At 59.0% G+C, this 14342-nt stretch overlaps 1 protein-coding gene across 3 annotated transcripts; it reads right to left on the minus strand.

Annotated features, from left to right (window-relative positions):
• Nucleotides 1-369: 369 nt before the first annotated feature.
• On the minus strand, nt 370-14342 carry Mthfsd (methenyltetrahydrofolate synthetase domain containing). Of its 3 annotated transcripts, none has more exons than XM_076838483.2 (8): nt 14200-14342; nt 12449-12552; nt 11186-11299; nt 8319-8432; nt 6720-6810; nt 4306-4418; nt 3952-4077; nt 370-1453 (listed from the first exon to the last, which is right to left on the minus strand). In XM_076838483.2, the coding sequence occupies exons 1-8, from the start codon at nt 14213-14215 to the stop codon at nt 965-967; spliced, it is 1167 nt and encodes a 388-aa protein (XP_076694598.2). In that variant the 5' UTR covers nt 14216-14342; the 3' UTR covers nt 370-964. The 3 variants fall into 3 exon arrangements, with proteins under 3 accessions (XP_076694598.2, XP_076694597.2, XP_076694599.2); XM_076838482.2 differs by lacking the exon at nt 11186-11299 and adding an exon at nt 11043-11156 and having other exon boundaries at nt 371-1453; nt 14200-14338; XM_076838484.2 differs by lacking the exons at nt 11186-11299; nt 14200-14342 and adding exons at nt 11043-11156; nt 13988-14123 and having other exon boundaries at nt 371-1453.

Here is a 14342-nt window from a genome sequence, read left to right on the forward strand (position 1 = left end):
GGGGGTGCCGAGGCCTGGCCCAGCCCCAGCTCTGCTTGTTGGGGTCACTCCTGAGCATTTACCCCCAGCTTCCCAGTGTCCTGGTGCCCTGAGACCCCTGCTGGGGTCTTGCTGGCCACTTGAGGGGCCTTTCCAGGGAGAAGCTGTCATCTAGAACCCAGAGGTGTCTGCCCAGCTCTGTCACTCCTTCTGGAAGTGTCGTTTTATTCCCATAAGCCCTGAGCCACCTGACAGGCAGGTTCCAGGCACTTACTTGTTTTTGTTGTTATTGAATTAAAAAAAGAAATTCTATAGTTAGTGGGGAACTCGGCTGTGGGCCACAGAGGACAGGCAGTGCCCTCCCGGACGACTTCAGAAGGAAGCTTCCGGAAGAGCCTGCAGCCTGACCTTCCAGCTGACTGACAATCAATCAGCCTTTTATTTTATGACAATTTTAATTTCTAACAAAGGCGTTTCAGATCCTCTGCGTGTTGACAGGTTAGGTGGGGGTCACTTAGGTGGCCGTGGACAGAGAGTCCCAGGGACAGGCTCACCTGGCCTCACTGACTGGTCTAACTGTGCAGCGCGAGGGTGGCGCTGGTGTCGGGCACAGCTGGGCACAGCTGGGCACAGGAGCTGAGGTGGTGGCGTCAGGGACGGGCCCGTCAGCTCTGATGGCCACCTGTGCAGCCACGTCTCCCATCCCAGGGGCGGCCTCAGCTCTGGCGCAGGCAGGGAGCAGGCAAGACAGGTAGCTGCCATCTTAACGGGCACCGCAGCAGGAAAACCGGGACCCAGGTCCCAGAGCTTCTTGTTTCAAGGTGTGAGCAAGGTACCCTCTGGAGGCCTAAGGACATGCACACACCCTCTCGGGGACACTGGGGCAGCACAGGAGCCTCCGAAGCACCCCCACATCCCCTGGGCTACAGTCTCAAGTGCCACAGCAGCAGCACGGCAGGACGTCACACTCCTCCCCAGGGTGGCTCTAGCTGCCTGGGCAGCCCCCAGGTGACTTGTTGTGCGGTCTGGCCAGGGCCACAGTCAGGGTACTGTCACCCAGGTGCAGGCCCCGCAAGCAGGAGACGGCCTGCTGGGCTGCAGCCAGGTCCCGGTAGTGGAGGAGTGCCCTGTGCTGTGGCCCCCGCCAGGTGAGTTGCAGGGGCGCCACCCGGAGCTCGCGGAGGGCTCTCTTCAGGTCCCTCACGCGGGCATCGTGGGGGAGGTTCCCCACACACACAGTGGCAGTCGGCTCATCCTCCCCATCACGGGGGCCACAGGCTGCTTCCAGGGAATCTGCCCCTGGCCGGGGTGCATCGTGGGGCCTCCTTCCCGTGCCTGGAGGAGCTGGCTGCTGGCTGGCGGATCCCAGGAAGGGCTGGTGCTCAGCCTGAAGAGCGACGTCCTTCCCCGCCCGCTTCTCTTGGTCGCGGAGGCTTCTGAGTACCGGGATTTTCCCAAGCATCTCAGGGCTGATCTGAAAGAGTCAAGCAGTTCCGGCAAATCAAGGGTCCGGGGTCACCGCAGGGCGCCTGCCAGACATTCCCGTGAGGAACTGACCACCGCCTGCTGCACAGGTGGGGTGTGCGTGCTGCGAGGCTCTCGGGGAGGAGAGCCCCTCTTTCTAACAGACACCGCCTGCAGCTCTGGTCCCCACCCTCAGCCTGGGGGAGCTCTGCACCGGTGACGCTGCTCTGGACTGTCCCCCACGTACCATGGCGGCTGCAGAAACCAGCCCAGGAGGCCAAAAAGGAAGTCGGGGCCCTTTCCAGAGAGGCACAGAGGGTCATGGGCATTAGGGTCACTGGTCACTGGCACTGCCCTTGACTGGCCCAGAACAGGGGGTTCCTGCCCCAGTGAGCTGTGGGTGGGACGAGGTCCTGCAAGGGCCACAGGGTCCTCTCGCTCCTGGAGGAACACATGCAGGGACCAGAAAACGCAGAGACGGGACGCCACCTCTGCTGCCAGCCACCAGCCGTGGGTCACCAGGCTGTGAAATGAAGTCACACGAAGTCCAGTCGCCTCTGGGGCATCTGTGTGAGGGCTCCGTCTAGATCAGAACCGTCCACCAGGGAGGCCCCTGAGCTGCCCCACAGGCGGTGGAAGAGGTGGCTGGGAGCAGGCCCTACCACCGGGCCTGTTAGCACAGCCCGTCCCAACTGAACGGACTGAACTGGCTGGACACAGCTCCACTGTGAAGCCCGGTGGCTCTCAGGGGACAGCTGTATGAGGTGCTACTGGGGAGTGAGCAGTAGGCAGGCCAGGGGCCACAGTGCCAGCCAGGCCTCGACAAGTCCCCTCCGCAAGGTGGTTCTGCTGGTGGACCAGCAGATACTGCGGCTCCCACAGCAGCGTGAACATGGGCTGCAGGTCCACATCAACGCGACTTGGTCATCACTGTGCCACAAACCAAAGGGCTGCATAGCACCGCCATCCCACGGCGCTCAGAGCCCAGGACCACACGGCGGACCTTCCCCGCCAGGGCCTGGCTCTCCCAAGAGCCACTCGCCCGGTTCTGAGCATCAGTTCCAGGGTCATCCAAACTCCACGAGGAGCCGGGCCCCAGGCAGAACCAACATGTGAGAGCAGGGCTTAAGCCCAAACGGCTTAGAGTCCAGGGCCTCCTCGCAAGCCCGAGTCGCCACCTCCTCCATTTCCCCACCAGCTCCAGCACCAGGTGCAGGACCCTCTTCCCCTTTAGGCTACCAGCTCCAGCACCAGGTGCAGGACCCTCTTCCCCTTTGGCAGGAGGCCTCCCTTGGGTCACAACCCTCTGTGCCCGAGCCCTGTCCTGCCTCCCTGGCAGGCACCCTCTGACTGGCTTCTGAATGGCGAGGACTGGCTGCTGCGGGTGACGTGCTTCTTCTAGTCGCCTGTGGCTGACGTGAATGAACCAAGACGCGGACAAGCTGGGCCACACCTGGATCATGGCCCACCGCCTCTCCCTGATCCCAAGCAGTCCCCAGGTCGTGGGACGTGTCCACGTGTGAGCTTTCTTGTGGCTCCCTTTGCATTTCTCTTAAGACCTGTAGAATGTCACCATGGAGACTCCCCACTTCCTAGAGAGGCCCCCAGAATCTTCCTAACGTGCTGCAGCTGATCAAGCCTCCTGATGACCACAAGGTGGCCTCACAGCAACCTTCCCAGGCTCCTGCTCCTGGTTCCAAGGAGACCACTGCCACCTACGGGAGTGGCCTCCACTTCCAAGGAAGCATGGACCCGGATTCCAAGGTGAGTTCAAGCTCTTCAGAAAGACTCAAGGGACGTCCTGACTTCCAGGAAGGTGTGAGCACCTCTCCCGGGCACTCCTGGTGTCCTTGGAGGGCCTGCCCGTCCAATTCCAGGTCGGGCATACCGTTCCCATCCACTGTGAAGAAGCCACACCACCAGGCGGAGGCCAGTGCCAGCGTCCAGCGTGGTTTGCCCTTGGAGGCAGATGCTCTCCAGGCCTGGGGACAGGACCCTCCCCTGCTGGGTGACTAGGCTTGGTGGACCAGACAGTGTGCTTGCTGGCTGCCCCCAGACTCAGCCTCAGGAGCTGCCGAGGTGATCTGGGCTGCGTGGAAGTCACAGAGGTGACACCTCAGGGAGCCTGGCCCTGCCTTCCATGCCAGTGCCTCTGCCTGAGACCTAGGTCCTGGAGGACAGATCCAGGTCCTGTCTGCAGGGCAGTCGGGACTGAGGGGGGAAGGACCGGCTGTGCTGTAGCTGGGACGGGAGGAGACAGCTCAGACAGGGAAAAGCAACTGGCGGGAGCTGCCTCTAGTCACCTGCGCCCGCTACAGTGCTAGACCTTGAACCTGGATGCCTCTCGTAACCCGAGTTTGGAAGCAGAGTCTTAGGCCCAGCCTGGAGACAGGACACAGGAGCTCGGTGTTCGAGAACTGCACAGTGATGTGCTGAGCCCCACGCCAGAGCACCCGCAGTGGATGGCCACAGGACCTCCTGCTCCCCCGAGCTGCGGCCATGACCCACCTTGGACCACGTGATTCCTGCCGGCTTTGGGCGCTTGCAGCCCGTGGAGATGACCCTGGTTGGAGTGAGGATGTAGTCCACAGTGAGGTCATGGTCCTCGAGGAGCGCCTCAGGGATGTCCACCACCTGGTCAACACCAACGGGGAAAGAGCTGACGGGCAAGACTGCGCAGCCGTGCTCATGTCCCTCGGCAGGGAATGCGAGGCTGGCTGAAGAAGCGCCCTGCCCACCTGGGGTGAGGTCAGCCTCAGCACCACCTTCGGTCCAGCCCCACCCCACCACCCTCACACCCCCCACCCGCCTGCTCAGGGCAGCTGGCAGTGAGCAGCCCTCCCACCAGCCGGAAGGAAGCACCTGGCAGTCATGGACGATGGTGACCACTGGCGTCCCCTCGTGGACGGCTCCCATCGACACCATCATGGCGTATTCAAGGTCAGCGTAACCTTCTCCCTTCCCAATCCTCCAGCCTAAAAGAGGGCAGGCGTTAGCACCTGCATGGGCCTGGGTGCCACTGAGGGGCAGGTTCCTTCAGGGCACTGTGGCGGGAGAAGCTTGAGCCCAGTGCGCCAGCCTCCGCAGCCACCTCCAGAGCGACGCACAAGCAGCCCTCTGAAAACGCACCGTGGACAAGGGGCCTGTTAAACCCTGAAAAGGAAACAGCGAAGCCCTGCCGAGCCCGTCGGGGAGCCTCACACTGGAAACAAGAACGTTCTCAGAGACTGAGAGCAAGACATTCTGACCCATGTACCCAGAGGGGAGATAAAAGGTGCCAGGTGGGTGCAGCTGAAGAGGACGTGCCTCCTGGGACACAGAAGCCGCAGCCTGGGCAGGGCCAGTGCAAGTGGTGGCACAAAGGAGCCCAAGGAGAGGCGAGGGTGAGGCTTAGGCTTCACAGCCCTTTGGCCCTGCCAACCAGCCAGGGGACAGTGAAGGTTAATGGCCTTGGGCCCAGTGTGGACCTGCACTTCCCTCTAGTCAGAAGCTCCAAGAGTTCCGAGGCCTTGGCCTTGGCCAGCATTGTCCCCGCGCCCTGGGAGGACACGTCACTGCTGCTACTTCCCCAAGATCAGACCTGCCGCTTACAATCAGAACCTTCAGCCATGCACAGAAACGAGGGGACTCAGGGGGAAAGCAGCAAAGATCAGACAGTTGACAGAACAAGAAGCTGGCTGTGACCTCAGCCATCAGGAGGCCGAGGCAGGAGGATGGCAAGTTCACAGCCAGCCTCAGCAATTTAGCAAGGCCCTAAGCAACTGTTTTTAGTCTCAAGACTAAAAACAGAGCTGGGGATGTGGTTGTTTCCCTGGGTTAAATCTCAGTACCAAAAAAAAAGAAGGCAGGTGACATGGGAACAGGAGAGAGGTGCTCAGCTCACTGTTTTAACCATGAAATCACAGCAGGCCACGGGCTGAGGGGCTGCAAGTGCCGGGGCTGTTAAGGAGGCACTGGGCCCGTGAGCGACCTCCAGGGGGCTTTTGGCAACACCCACCAGCTGAGTCCTGCAATGCCCCTCCTGGACACTGCCCACAGACTGCCCGAGGCCCACCTGTGCCACCAGACAGGCCCATGCTCCACTCTCTCCCCAGCCCCACCTGGTGGAGCTACAGCAGCCGTGACATAGGGGCTCTGCAGCGGCTCTGAGGAAAGGGCCCTGGTGACACATGGGCCTTAGTGGTGCACTGTCACCCTCTGTGAGAGTGGGAAGACTTCAACCTGAGGTCACAACGCTGGTGCACATGTGTGCCTGCACTGGGGACACTGCTAGTGGCCCTGGAGGGATGGGGAGCGTTGCAGGTGAGGCTTTCTGGGCTGTTCAGTGCCCACACCTGCCCATGGCCAGTTCACTTTTTAAACTGGAGGCTGAGTGGGGGGCAGCTGAGAATCGCCTTCTCTCCTTCACACGTCTGAACAGGAGGCTCCTGATGGCCTTCTACAGAGAGCGCCGCTGAGCCTGGCCCAAGTCCCTCGCCTGGCCTCAGGGCCTCGGATGAGCCAGCCCTCCTTGCCAAAGGGCCACGTCCCTGCACCCACGGCTCCTTCCCTTGGGAGCCTCTCCTGCCCCTCCTGCCTCCACAGCACTGGAGAGCAAGAGCCAGCCCCGAGGCTTCTGGGGAGTTGGTGCCCCACGCAGAGCTGGAGGGCCCCTCCCCACCCCCACTCCTGTTGGCACCAACACGCTTCCACCCCCACATCTGCATGCCACTCACAGAGTGCCACGGCGGAAACCTCCAGCACACAGGGCTGCCTGACACGGCAGGCGCACGGGAAGTCGCGTCCGCAGGTGGCACAGCCTGACAGCTCAGCAAGGCAGACCCGGTGCACCTGTGCCAGCTCAGCTGGGGGCTGGGAAAGAGGGCACAGCTCGGGTGGAGACTGCGAGGGCGTGTGGACCTGCCCCGTCACGTGGACAGCAGCAGTCTGTGTCACCGGCCTCACTGGCCACAGGACACCTGGTGCTGCTTGGGAGGCTGCAGGCCCCTGGGGCACATGAGGCTGGGAACCAGTGCCCCAGGCTGGTACCCAGCTACACAAACGAACTCAGCCCACGTCCGCTGACCTGAGAACCTGAGCGCACCAGAGACCGTTCTGTAAAGCCTGGCCACGACCAGGAGGGAGGAGCGGGTCGATTCTTCCCCAAGAATGACCGATGAGGTGGCTTCAGAAGAGGCGCCCACCCAGGAAGCAGGGCACCCACCAAGGCTGGCACACGGCACCCACAGTGGCCTTGCCGGAACAGCGCCCACCAGACTTGCTGGTTCCAATCGTACCTTTTTCAGAAACAGCAACAGATCCCACGACAACTAGATCCACCAGGACTCTGGAATCCAAGCCGACGGGCACACTGAAGTCCCTCACCCCCTGTGAAGGACAGCTGAGCTGCAGGTGGGCCGTGGGTCCTCACTCCCCGTCACTACCCAGGGGCAGGTCGGCCAACCTCCTGGCTGGCTGCATGCCCGCAGCCAGGCAGGGTGTTCTGGGAGCACCAGACCAGGGCAGGCGGATTCCCACTCTTTCCCAGGAAGGTGCCAGGGGAACTAGTGGCAGTCGCAGACACTGATTCCTCTAAGGCAGAAGAGCACAGCGGGGAGCTCAGGGGAGCCACAGGGACTGAGCCAGACCCTGGCCAGACCCCGCACTGCCGTGGACTCTCAGTGGGCCCTGAGCCTCGGGTCTCTCACCTGCAAGGCAGGGACACCACGATGACCTCACGGACCAGTGCTGGGACGACTCGAGACAACGGAGGCTGAGTGTCCAGCACATCACTGTCCGACTCACTCATTCAAGGTACAATGCGGGAAGCCGTTATCTTTACGAAAAGCACACTCACTTCCCAATACTGCTTCAACCCAAACGCACTCCGAGTTCATCCACTTCTCCTAAGAAATGGAGGCCTGCAGGTGAAGCCACATAGTCACGGTGCTCACACCTGGCCACCAGGACGTCTAGAGACTGGTCCTCACCATGCCCACGAGGAACTGCACCTGGCAGGCTGTCAGTGTGGGGCTAGGTCCCAGCCCCAGGTCACTGTGGGGCTGCAGGAAAGCTATGCGCCCTTCCCTGAGGCCAGGGGCAGGTCCCCCAGCTCCAGGGATGGCGGGGCTCACAGCAGGGACACTGCCCAGAACCATGGCTGAATCTTATTGCCATTTTACCCACATGTGTGTGTGTGTGTGTATCTATATTTACCTTATTGTGTTTATTTTTGTAAGCCACAGCAAATTCTATTTTTGGAATATCAATAAATAATATATCATTCAATCCTATACATTAGACTTGAGGGGCAAATCCTTTAAAAAAAAGAGAATCTTGAATTACCTCATTTGTTATTCTCAGATTAGGAATCCGATGACCTGGTATTTACTTTAGGATTCTTTAAAAAACCACCAAAGTTTATTGAACTATAAAATGCAAAACGAATTTTATCACGCTGTACTTCACTATACTGTTCACACACTTTGGTTTTACTAGAATGAGGCATTCAAGAAAATCTAATGCATAAAACTGTTCGTCATTATTTTGAACTGGTGAGGCAATTTCCAGTTAGCATATCCTACCTCCGCAGTTGTTCTGGTGGCGACAGAAGAACAGACCAAAGTAAGCTACCCAAGGGACACCTCAGCCAGCGCTAGAGGGCGCCAGAGCCCGGGGAACTGGCTTCGCCTTCACCTTTTTAAACAATAATCTATGAACCGCCAACTTGATGCAAAACAGAAACTGAGTTAGTTATAGAAACGGAATCCGTTTCTTCATAGTTATCCACTTGGCTTCCTGGCGGCAGAACCGCGGACTACTCTACCTTCTGTCCATTTGGCAACTTGGCAGTGTCTTCAGATCTTCCCTGGTGCGCGACCATTTGGAGCACTCACCTGGGAGGTGGCACATTTCCTCAACATGTCTTTGCTGGCTCCAGGAGGAGGTGTGATCCTATTAAACAGTCCTGTTCTCAGCCGGGGCGTTGGAACCAGCAAGGTTTTTTTGCTCTTTTGAGGAAAAAAGACAACCAATAAATTACAAAATTAATTTTTTACTTGGGACTTTCTTACATGTTTGCACCGCGTCAGGAAGACGATGACTAGTATTTACATATTTTGGTGTGTGCCAAGGAACTCACTTGTTTGCAAGCCCAATTACATGTGCTGGTCATTGTCCTTCAGCCGCTTGCCTGTGTACCTTCCACAGACCTGCTCTCTACTGTACCTGCCACTCGAAAATCTAAATGGAGATCTGTTGGGGGTGCTGGGGCTGGGCTCAGTGGAAGAGCATTGCCTAGCATGGGTGAGGCACTGGGTTTGAGTCTCAGCACCACATGAAAAAAATGAATAAATAAAAACAAAGGTATCAGGCCCATTTACAATTAAGAAATAGAAAAAATATATATGTTCTCATAAAGATTCCAGTCAGTTTCCCTGTACCTCTGTCCTCTGCACTATGCTAATCTGTAATGGATTCAGCACAGCAAAATCAATGGTATTCCATCAAATGTTTTTATCTGCCTCGTTCAACAAGCCACATCCAAGATCAAGTCAAGATTTTATATGACCATGTGTGACACCCGCTTTCTTCTACCTAGTTCTCAATCCCTTACGGTGTGGCCTAGAACAGGGGTTCTCAGAGGGCCTGGGCAGCAGCAGGGGTCAGCAGCTCCTGGCACCTGTTACAAATGAATCAGATGCTCTGGGTATGTGTGGGGGGCAGGGCAGCTATCTGGGCTTTAAGAGGCTTCTGGATGCCTCTAATACACCTGAGAGCTTGGAAACCACTGGCCAGTCTCTGGAGATTATGTGAGGGCAGCCCATGAAGCAGACAGCAGCGTTTGTAAAAGGCTCTCGTGTCAATAGTGCATTCTGGTTTCTCAGCAGACCAACCCAAGACCACTAAGACTTATGAAATCAGTGTGGCTTAAAGAAAGATTCTCAGCCACGAGCAGGCACTCAGCACACGCTGCTGTCATTGCCGCAGGCTGCTTCTCTGCATGGCAGGGTCCAGGTCTGGGGCGCCACACGTGTCCTGGACAGTTCCCTCCTTCCCAGGAGCGGTACATCCCGAGCTCCGCGGTCTCCGCTCCAGCTGTGCAGCAGCATCACCCGAGGTCTGCAGCCGGCTCCTGGGCCTGCACTAGCACTGGCCAGGCCAGCAGCCCCCACTGCTCCCAGGCGACACTCCTGGGCAGCCAGGGGAGGCAGAGGCTGCCCTCGCCAGTGGCCCCCAGCTGCCTGCAGGAAGCACTCCTACCCAGAGGCCTGATGAGGAAGGGGACTGAGCCACTCTGGTGGGCCCAGGGACTCTGTGTGTGTGTGTCTTTTTTGCCACCACTTCCCAGTGCCCAGCGGAGGCTCGACAGCTCAGTAGTCTACCATGGCACCCGGCAGCACTCCTCTCCTGGGCTCTCCCAGGACTGGGCTAAGTCTGACCCCACAGGCCAGGACACTGGCCTCTGTGCTCTGAGGCTGACAGAACGCCCTGCACCTCACACAGGGGCCGGCTCCGGGGTCAGACTTGGCTCTGCCACGACCCGACACTTCCCTCTCCGTGTCTGGGGCCCTCCGCTGTCGTATGGGCAGGGAAACGGCTCCCAGAGATCTTCTGGATAACTGAAGGGCGCGCCACAGAGAAGGCGTTCGGGGAACAGGGCCTCGCACCACAACCACCCAGGCTGCCCTTCAGGCTCGGCAGGTGTGACTTCCAGTTCCCAAGAGGGACTCACGGTGGGAAAGCACTGCTGGCCACAGCTCTGCCTCTGGAAGGTCCTCGGGGGGCCTGTCTGCAGCTGAACCACAAGCAACAAGACCCTCTCCTCCTTGGGCTAATTTAAAAACCAGAGCAGCACCCCCACATCGCCCTCCTTCTCCTGCAAAACCACCTCTGGTCTTCACTTTACCACCTGGCGGGGAAGGGCCCTGGAGTCACTGGACTTGAGGAGAGAAGGCAGAACTGAGCCACCCCTCGCCGTGCCGCAGCCCGAGGCAGACTTCCAGAGACCCGGCAGCGGCGGGAGCCCCAGGGTCAATCGCCAGCAACAATTCGTTTCAGCTAAAGGTTAAAATGAACAGGGTCCTTGGACGTCGCTGCCCCACAGCTTCACCTGGGGTTCATTTACGTACTTATTTGGGTTTTATAGCAGCTTAAGAGTTATAAGTATCAAATTTATACCAAGTTCTATATTTATGCATTTAAGTCAGGTTATAATAAATTAATTTAAATCAACCCTTTGCAAGGGGCCCGTGCACTTGAGAAAGAGTACTGCACTCTGCATCCTGGAACACATTCATGAAATTTCTTAAAAACGAGCTGTCACGTTTCAAACAATGACAACATTACAAAAGCAGCAAAAAGAAATGGCCACAGGTGAGCCTGTCCTGCTGAGGCGCGCCAGCACCACAAAGGCCCAGGGCTCTCGCTTGACACCCTTTGTCTCTGAGCTTGGATGGTCCAGGGCTGGCTGACAGCGGCTGACCAGTGAGGCGCTTCTGGATTGTGCTGGAGAAACCCGCTCCGAGAGCCCTCTGCACTGGGAGTCACAAGCATGGTCACTTGCCAGCCGCTGGAGAGAGGGCCCTCGGGGCCAGGTGGTGTCTGGGGAAGCAGGTTACCTGCAGTGCCAGCAGCCGAACGCCTTCTAGAGGTTTGTCAGGGTCCACTTTCACTTCCTGTGTCCTGGCAAAAACGTCTAGGTCTTTGAGGTTCTGGCAAGCCCGGTGAGACCCCTATTAGGCGGACAGAGAGCAGCACTTACATCCAGGACCAGGAAGCGTGCATTCTTCTGGGGGGCGTCGGGATTCACTTTGATGGTCCTGGCTGTTCTGAACACCTGCAAACGCGGGAAGTGCTCCGCGGCACGAGACGCGCCCTGTTTAAATGCAATCTCGTGTTACCAAGAGGACAGGGGTCCCGAGGGGCTTGGTCAGCAGCTTTCCTTTTTCTTTTTGGTACTGTGGGGTGAGCCCAGGGGCGCTCCACCACTGAGCTCCAGCTTTTATCTTTTGACCCAGGATCTCACTAAGTTGCTGGGATTGGCCTTGAACTTGGAATCTTCCCACCTCAGACTCCTGAGTCACCGGGATCTAGATGTGTGCCCTGGAGGGTGAGCCAACTTTAAGACAGACGTTAAGGATCACCGGGGAAACATCTGGGAAAGAGGGCAGGGTCAGTGGACTGAACTGGGAACCTGATCTTCACTGAAATAAAACACGCGTTCCCCAAGCGGAGAGTTTGGCGGATTCTCACAGATTCAGGGGTCACCTCCGCCTGAGTCATGGAATGGCGGAAGCGGAAGCCCCCCTCCCAGGTGATCCACTTTAAAGATCTCTGAATGATTCTGCCCCCTGCCCCCCAGCTTTGAGCTGCTTCTCCTACGCTACCAAGCATTGAAACGAGGCTCGGCCCTGTCAAGAACCACACAAAGGAGAGTTTCTCAGGGAGACGGGGCAGCGTGGAGCCAGCTCAACCAAGGACCAGGGCGGGCTAGCTGCCCAGCGTGGGACAGCAGCCCAGTCGAGGGTGCTGGCCAGGGACACTGGCCCCTCCAGGCCTGACAGGGCCGCGCTGCCTTGGTGTTTTTGGTTTTTTTTGGAGAACACACAGCAAAGGCTCCTCCCCAGCCCTGTCTCCCGTGCACTCTGTTATGAGCAGACACCTCGGGTTCCTCCGTTTTCGCAGCGGGCATCTGAGGCATCTGTTTGCCCAGGGCGCTGTGCCTGGGCCTTGCTCTGGGGCATTCACAACACAGGGCTAGAGCCGCCAGCTGGGATAAAGGCTTCCACAGCCACCGTCCTGGGAGCCACCACCAGAAAGGCACAGCCAGACCCCGCAGCACACAAAGGTGGTAACGTGGGCAGCGGGGTCTCTACCCACAAGAGTGGCGGCCAGCCAGTCTTGGTGTCACCCGCCTGCTCACAGTGCCCAAGTTCAGATCCACCAGGAGGCAGAGGGAGCTGCAGGGCTGGCGTCACCACGCAGAAGCAGCCTGTCCTTCAACACTGCAGAAACGCCCCCGTACCTTAAAGTTGGGGATCCTGTGATGAACAGGCCGGGGAAAGTCGGCTAGATTTTCTGACTCCATGTAGTCCCAAATTCGTTCACGAATGTCCTGTTTGGAGCCACCTATGGCAACAAAGAGCTGTGACTCATTTATGAAATAAAAAGGACTCCACGGCACACATGGCCCCGGGTCATGTTGCACCGGCCACCTGACGCCTCCCCAACCCCCAGAAGGACGCTATATGGAGCTCATGACCACACCAGACCAGATTCAGGTACCAGTCCCGCCCCGGGGCCATCAGCATGACACTTCTTCCTGTGAACCCCTCCGGCTAGCTCAGCCTGCACACAAGGAGGTGCTGCTACCAAAGCCTCCATTGTCTTCTGTCAATGGTGACAAATGATACATAGAGCTGTCCTTGTTTTTAACTTAAAAAATGTCCTTGCAGATTAGTCTGAAGGTGTGTGGGAAACACGCGTGCTTTTTTGTCCAAAGCACCCTACCTCAGGGAGAGGCGGACACTGACCCAGGCAGACGCCACTGAGGGGCGATCTGCTTTTCAACCTTCTGTGACCTCCCTGTTTACATCACCGTCCAAAACTGTGCGTGCAGACTCTAAGCAAGAGGCCCAGACTGAACCTCCTGGGCACAGTGTGCACACCAGTGTCCTCACAGCACTTGGCTTGTTCCTTGTGGCTGGAATCTTTGCACACGCCAGCTGCTGCTGGGAAGTTCTGTGCTCTGTCCCCGGAGCTCTTATTCCCCAAGGCCCAGCTCCAGCAGCAGCTCTGCCTGGGAGCAGGCTGAATGCTCCCCTCCTCTGCCCAGCCTCCATCCAGGTGTGCTGCGGGAGCTGCTGCACCGGAAGGCCCTTCTGACCACTCAGCCTCACTTCAACCCCAAAGGTGGCTGAACACGGTTGCTGCCCATGTCTCTCTCCCTTAAGTCTCCTTAGGTGTCACCTCTGCCAGGAAGCCATCCCTGAGTGCTCAGCCCCAGACAGATGCCCTCCCTCAGGAACCCAGAGGACGCCCCCTGTTTGCCTTTCACAGACAATTACATGGGCATGGTCAGTATCACAGGCAAAGGACCTAGAATATCCCCAACCTGAGAAGGACGCTATATGGGGACAAGAAATGTCAAAATCGCGGCCCCTGCCCTGGAGAGACAATGACTCAGACACATAAGTGACACAAAGCAATGGGCTAACTGGCAGGGGGAGGGGAAATGAGAAATAAAGGGGCAGGCCTTGCCCTAATGAACCCGCGGGAAGCGGGAGGGTGGTGAGGGCAGCACACGGGCGCGCAGTGCCTGAACCCTGCTCTGCGCCCGCCTGTTTGCTCCCCAGGTCAGCCTGGGTCCTGGCCGGCCAGCCTGGGTCTCAACCGCCCCCGCTGGGTCCTGGTCGCGGCATCCTCCCCGAAGGGCGCCACCGCCAGGCGCCGAAGTCCCCCCGCCGCCCACGGAGCAGTCCGCAGGCGACAGGAACCCGGCGGGGGCGCGCCGCGCGCGGCCTGGGGACCCACGCGGCGCCCCGCGAGCAGGACGCGCGCGCACCGGCCCCGGCACGCGGCCCCGGCTGCCCGCGGAGGGCGTCCTCCTGTCCAGCGGCTCCGCGGGCGACTCGGGCCGAGGGGTTCCGACCGCCCCGCCGCCGCCTCCCGTCCCCGTCATCTCGCCAGGTCCTCGTGGGACGCGCGGCCGAGCCCGGGGTCCACCCGGTCCCCGCCGCCGACCCGCTGCCCCCAGTATCCCCCAGCGCCCCTCACCCGCCCCGGGCTCCATGGCGACGCAGTTTCTGCGCGACGTGACGTCACCGCGGCGCCTCCGCCTGTCACCGCGGTCGCCTCCCCGCGGGCTGCTGGCACTTAGCGTCGTGCGCTGGAGCTGCGCGGGCTCTTGGTGGCCCTCG

The sequence above is a fragment of the Callospermophilus lateralis genome, chromosome 18 (genome assembly GCF_048772815.1).
Source record: "Callospermophilus lateralis isolate mCalLat2 chromosome 18, mCalLat2.hap1, whole genome shotgun sequence".
In the NCBI taxonomy this organism is placed as follows: domain Eukaryota; kingdom Metazoa; phylum Chordata; class Mammalia; order Rodentia; family Sciuridae; genus Callospermophilus; species Callospermophilus lateralis.

What these genes read in the sequence shown, in the direction of transcription:
- Mthfsd (XM_076838483.2), bottom strand. An exon ending in CACGCTTCCTGGTCCTGGAT is followed by an intron (nt 8,433 to 11,185) that starts GTAAGTGCTGCT and finishes TTTCCTCAAAAG; the next exon opens with AGCAAAAAAACCTTGCTGGT. An exon ending in CAGGAATCACGTGGTCCAAG is followed by an intron (nt 1,454 to 3,951) that starts GTGGGTCATGGC and finishes TGACTCTTTCAG; the next exon opens with ATCAGCCCTGAGATGCTTGG.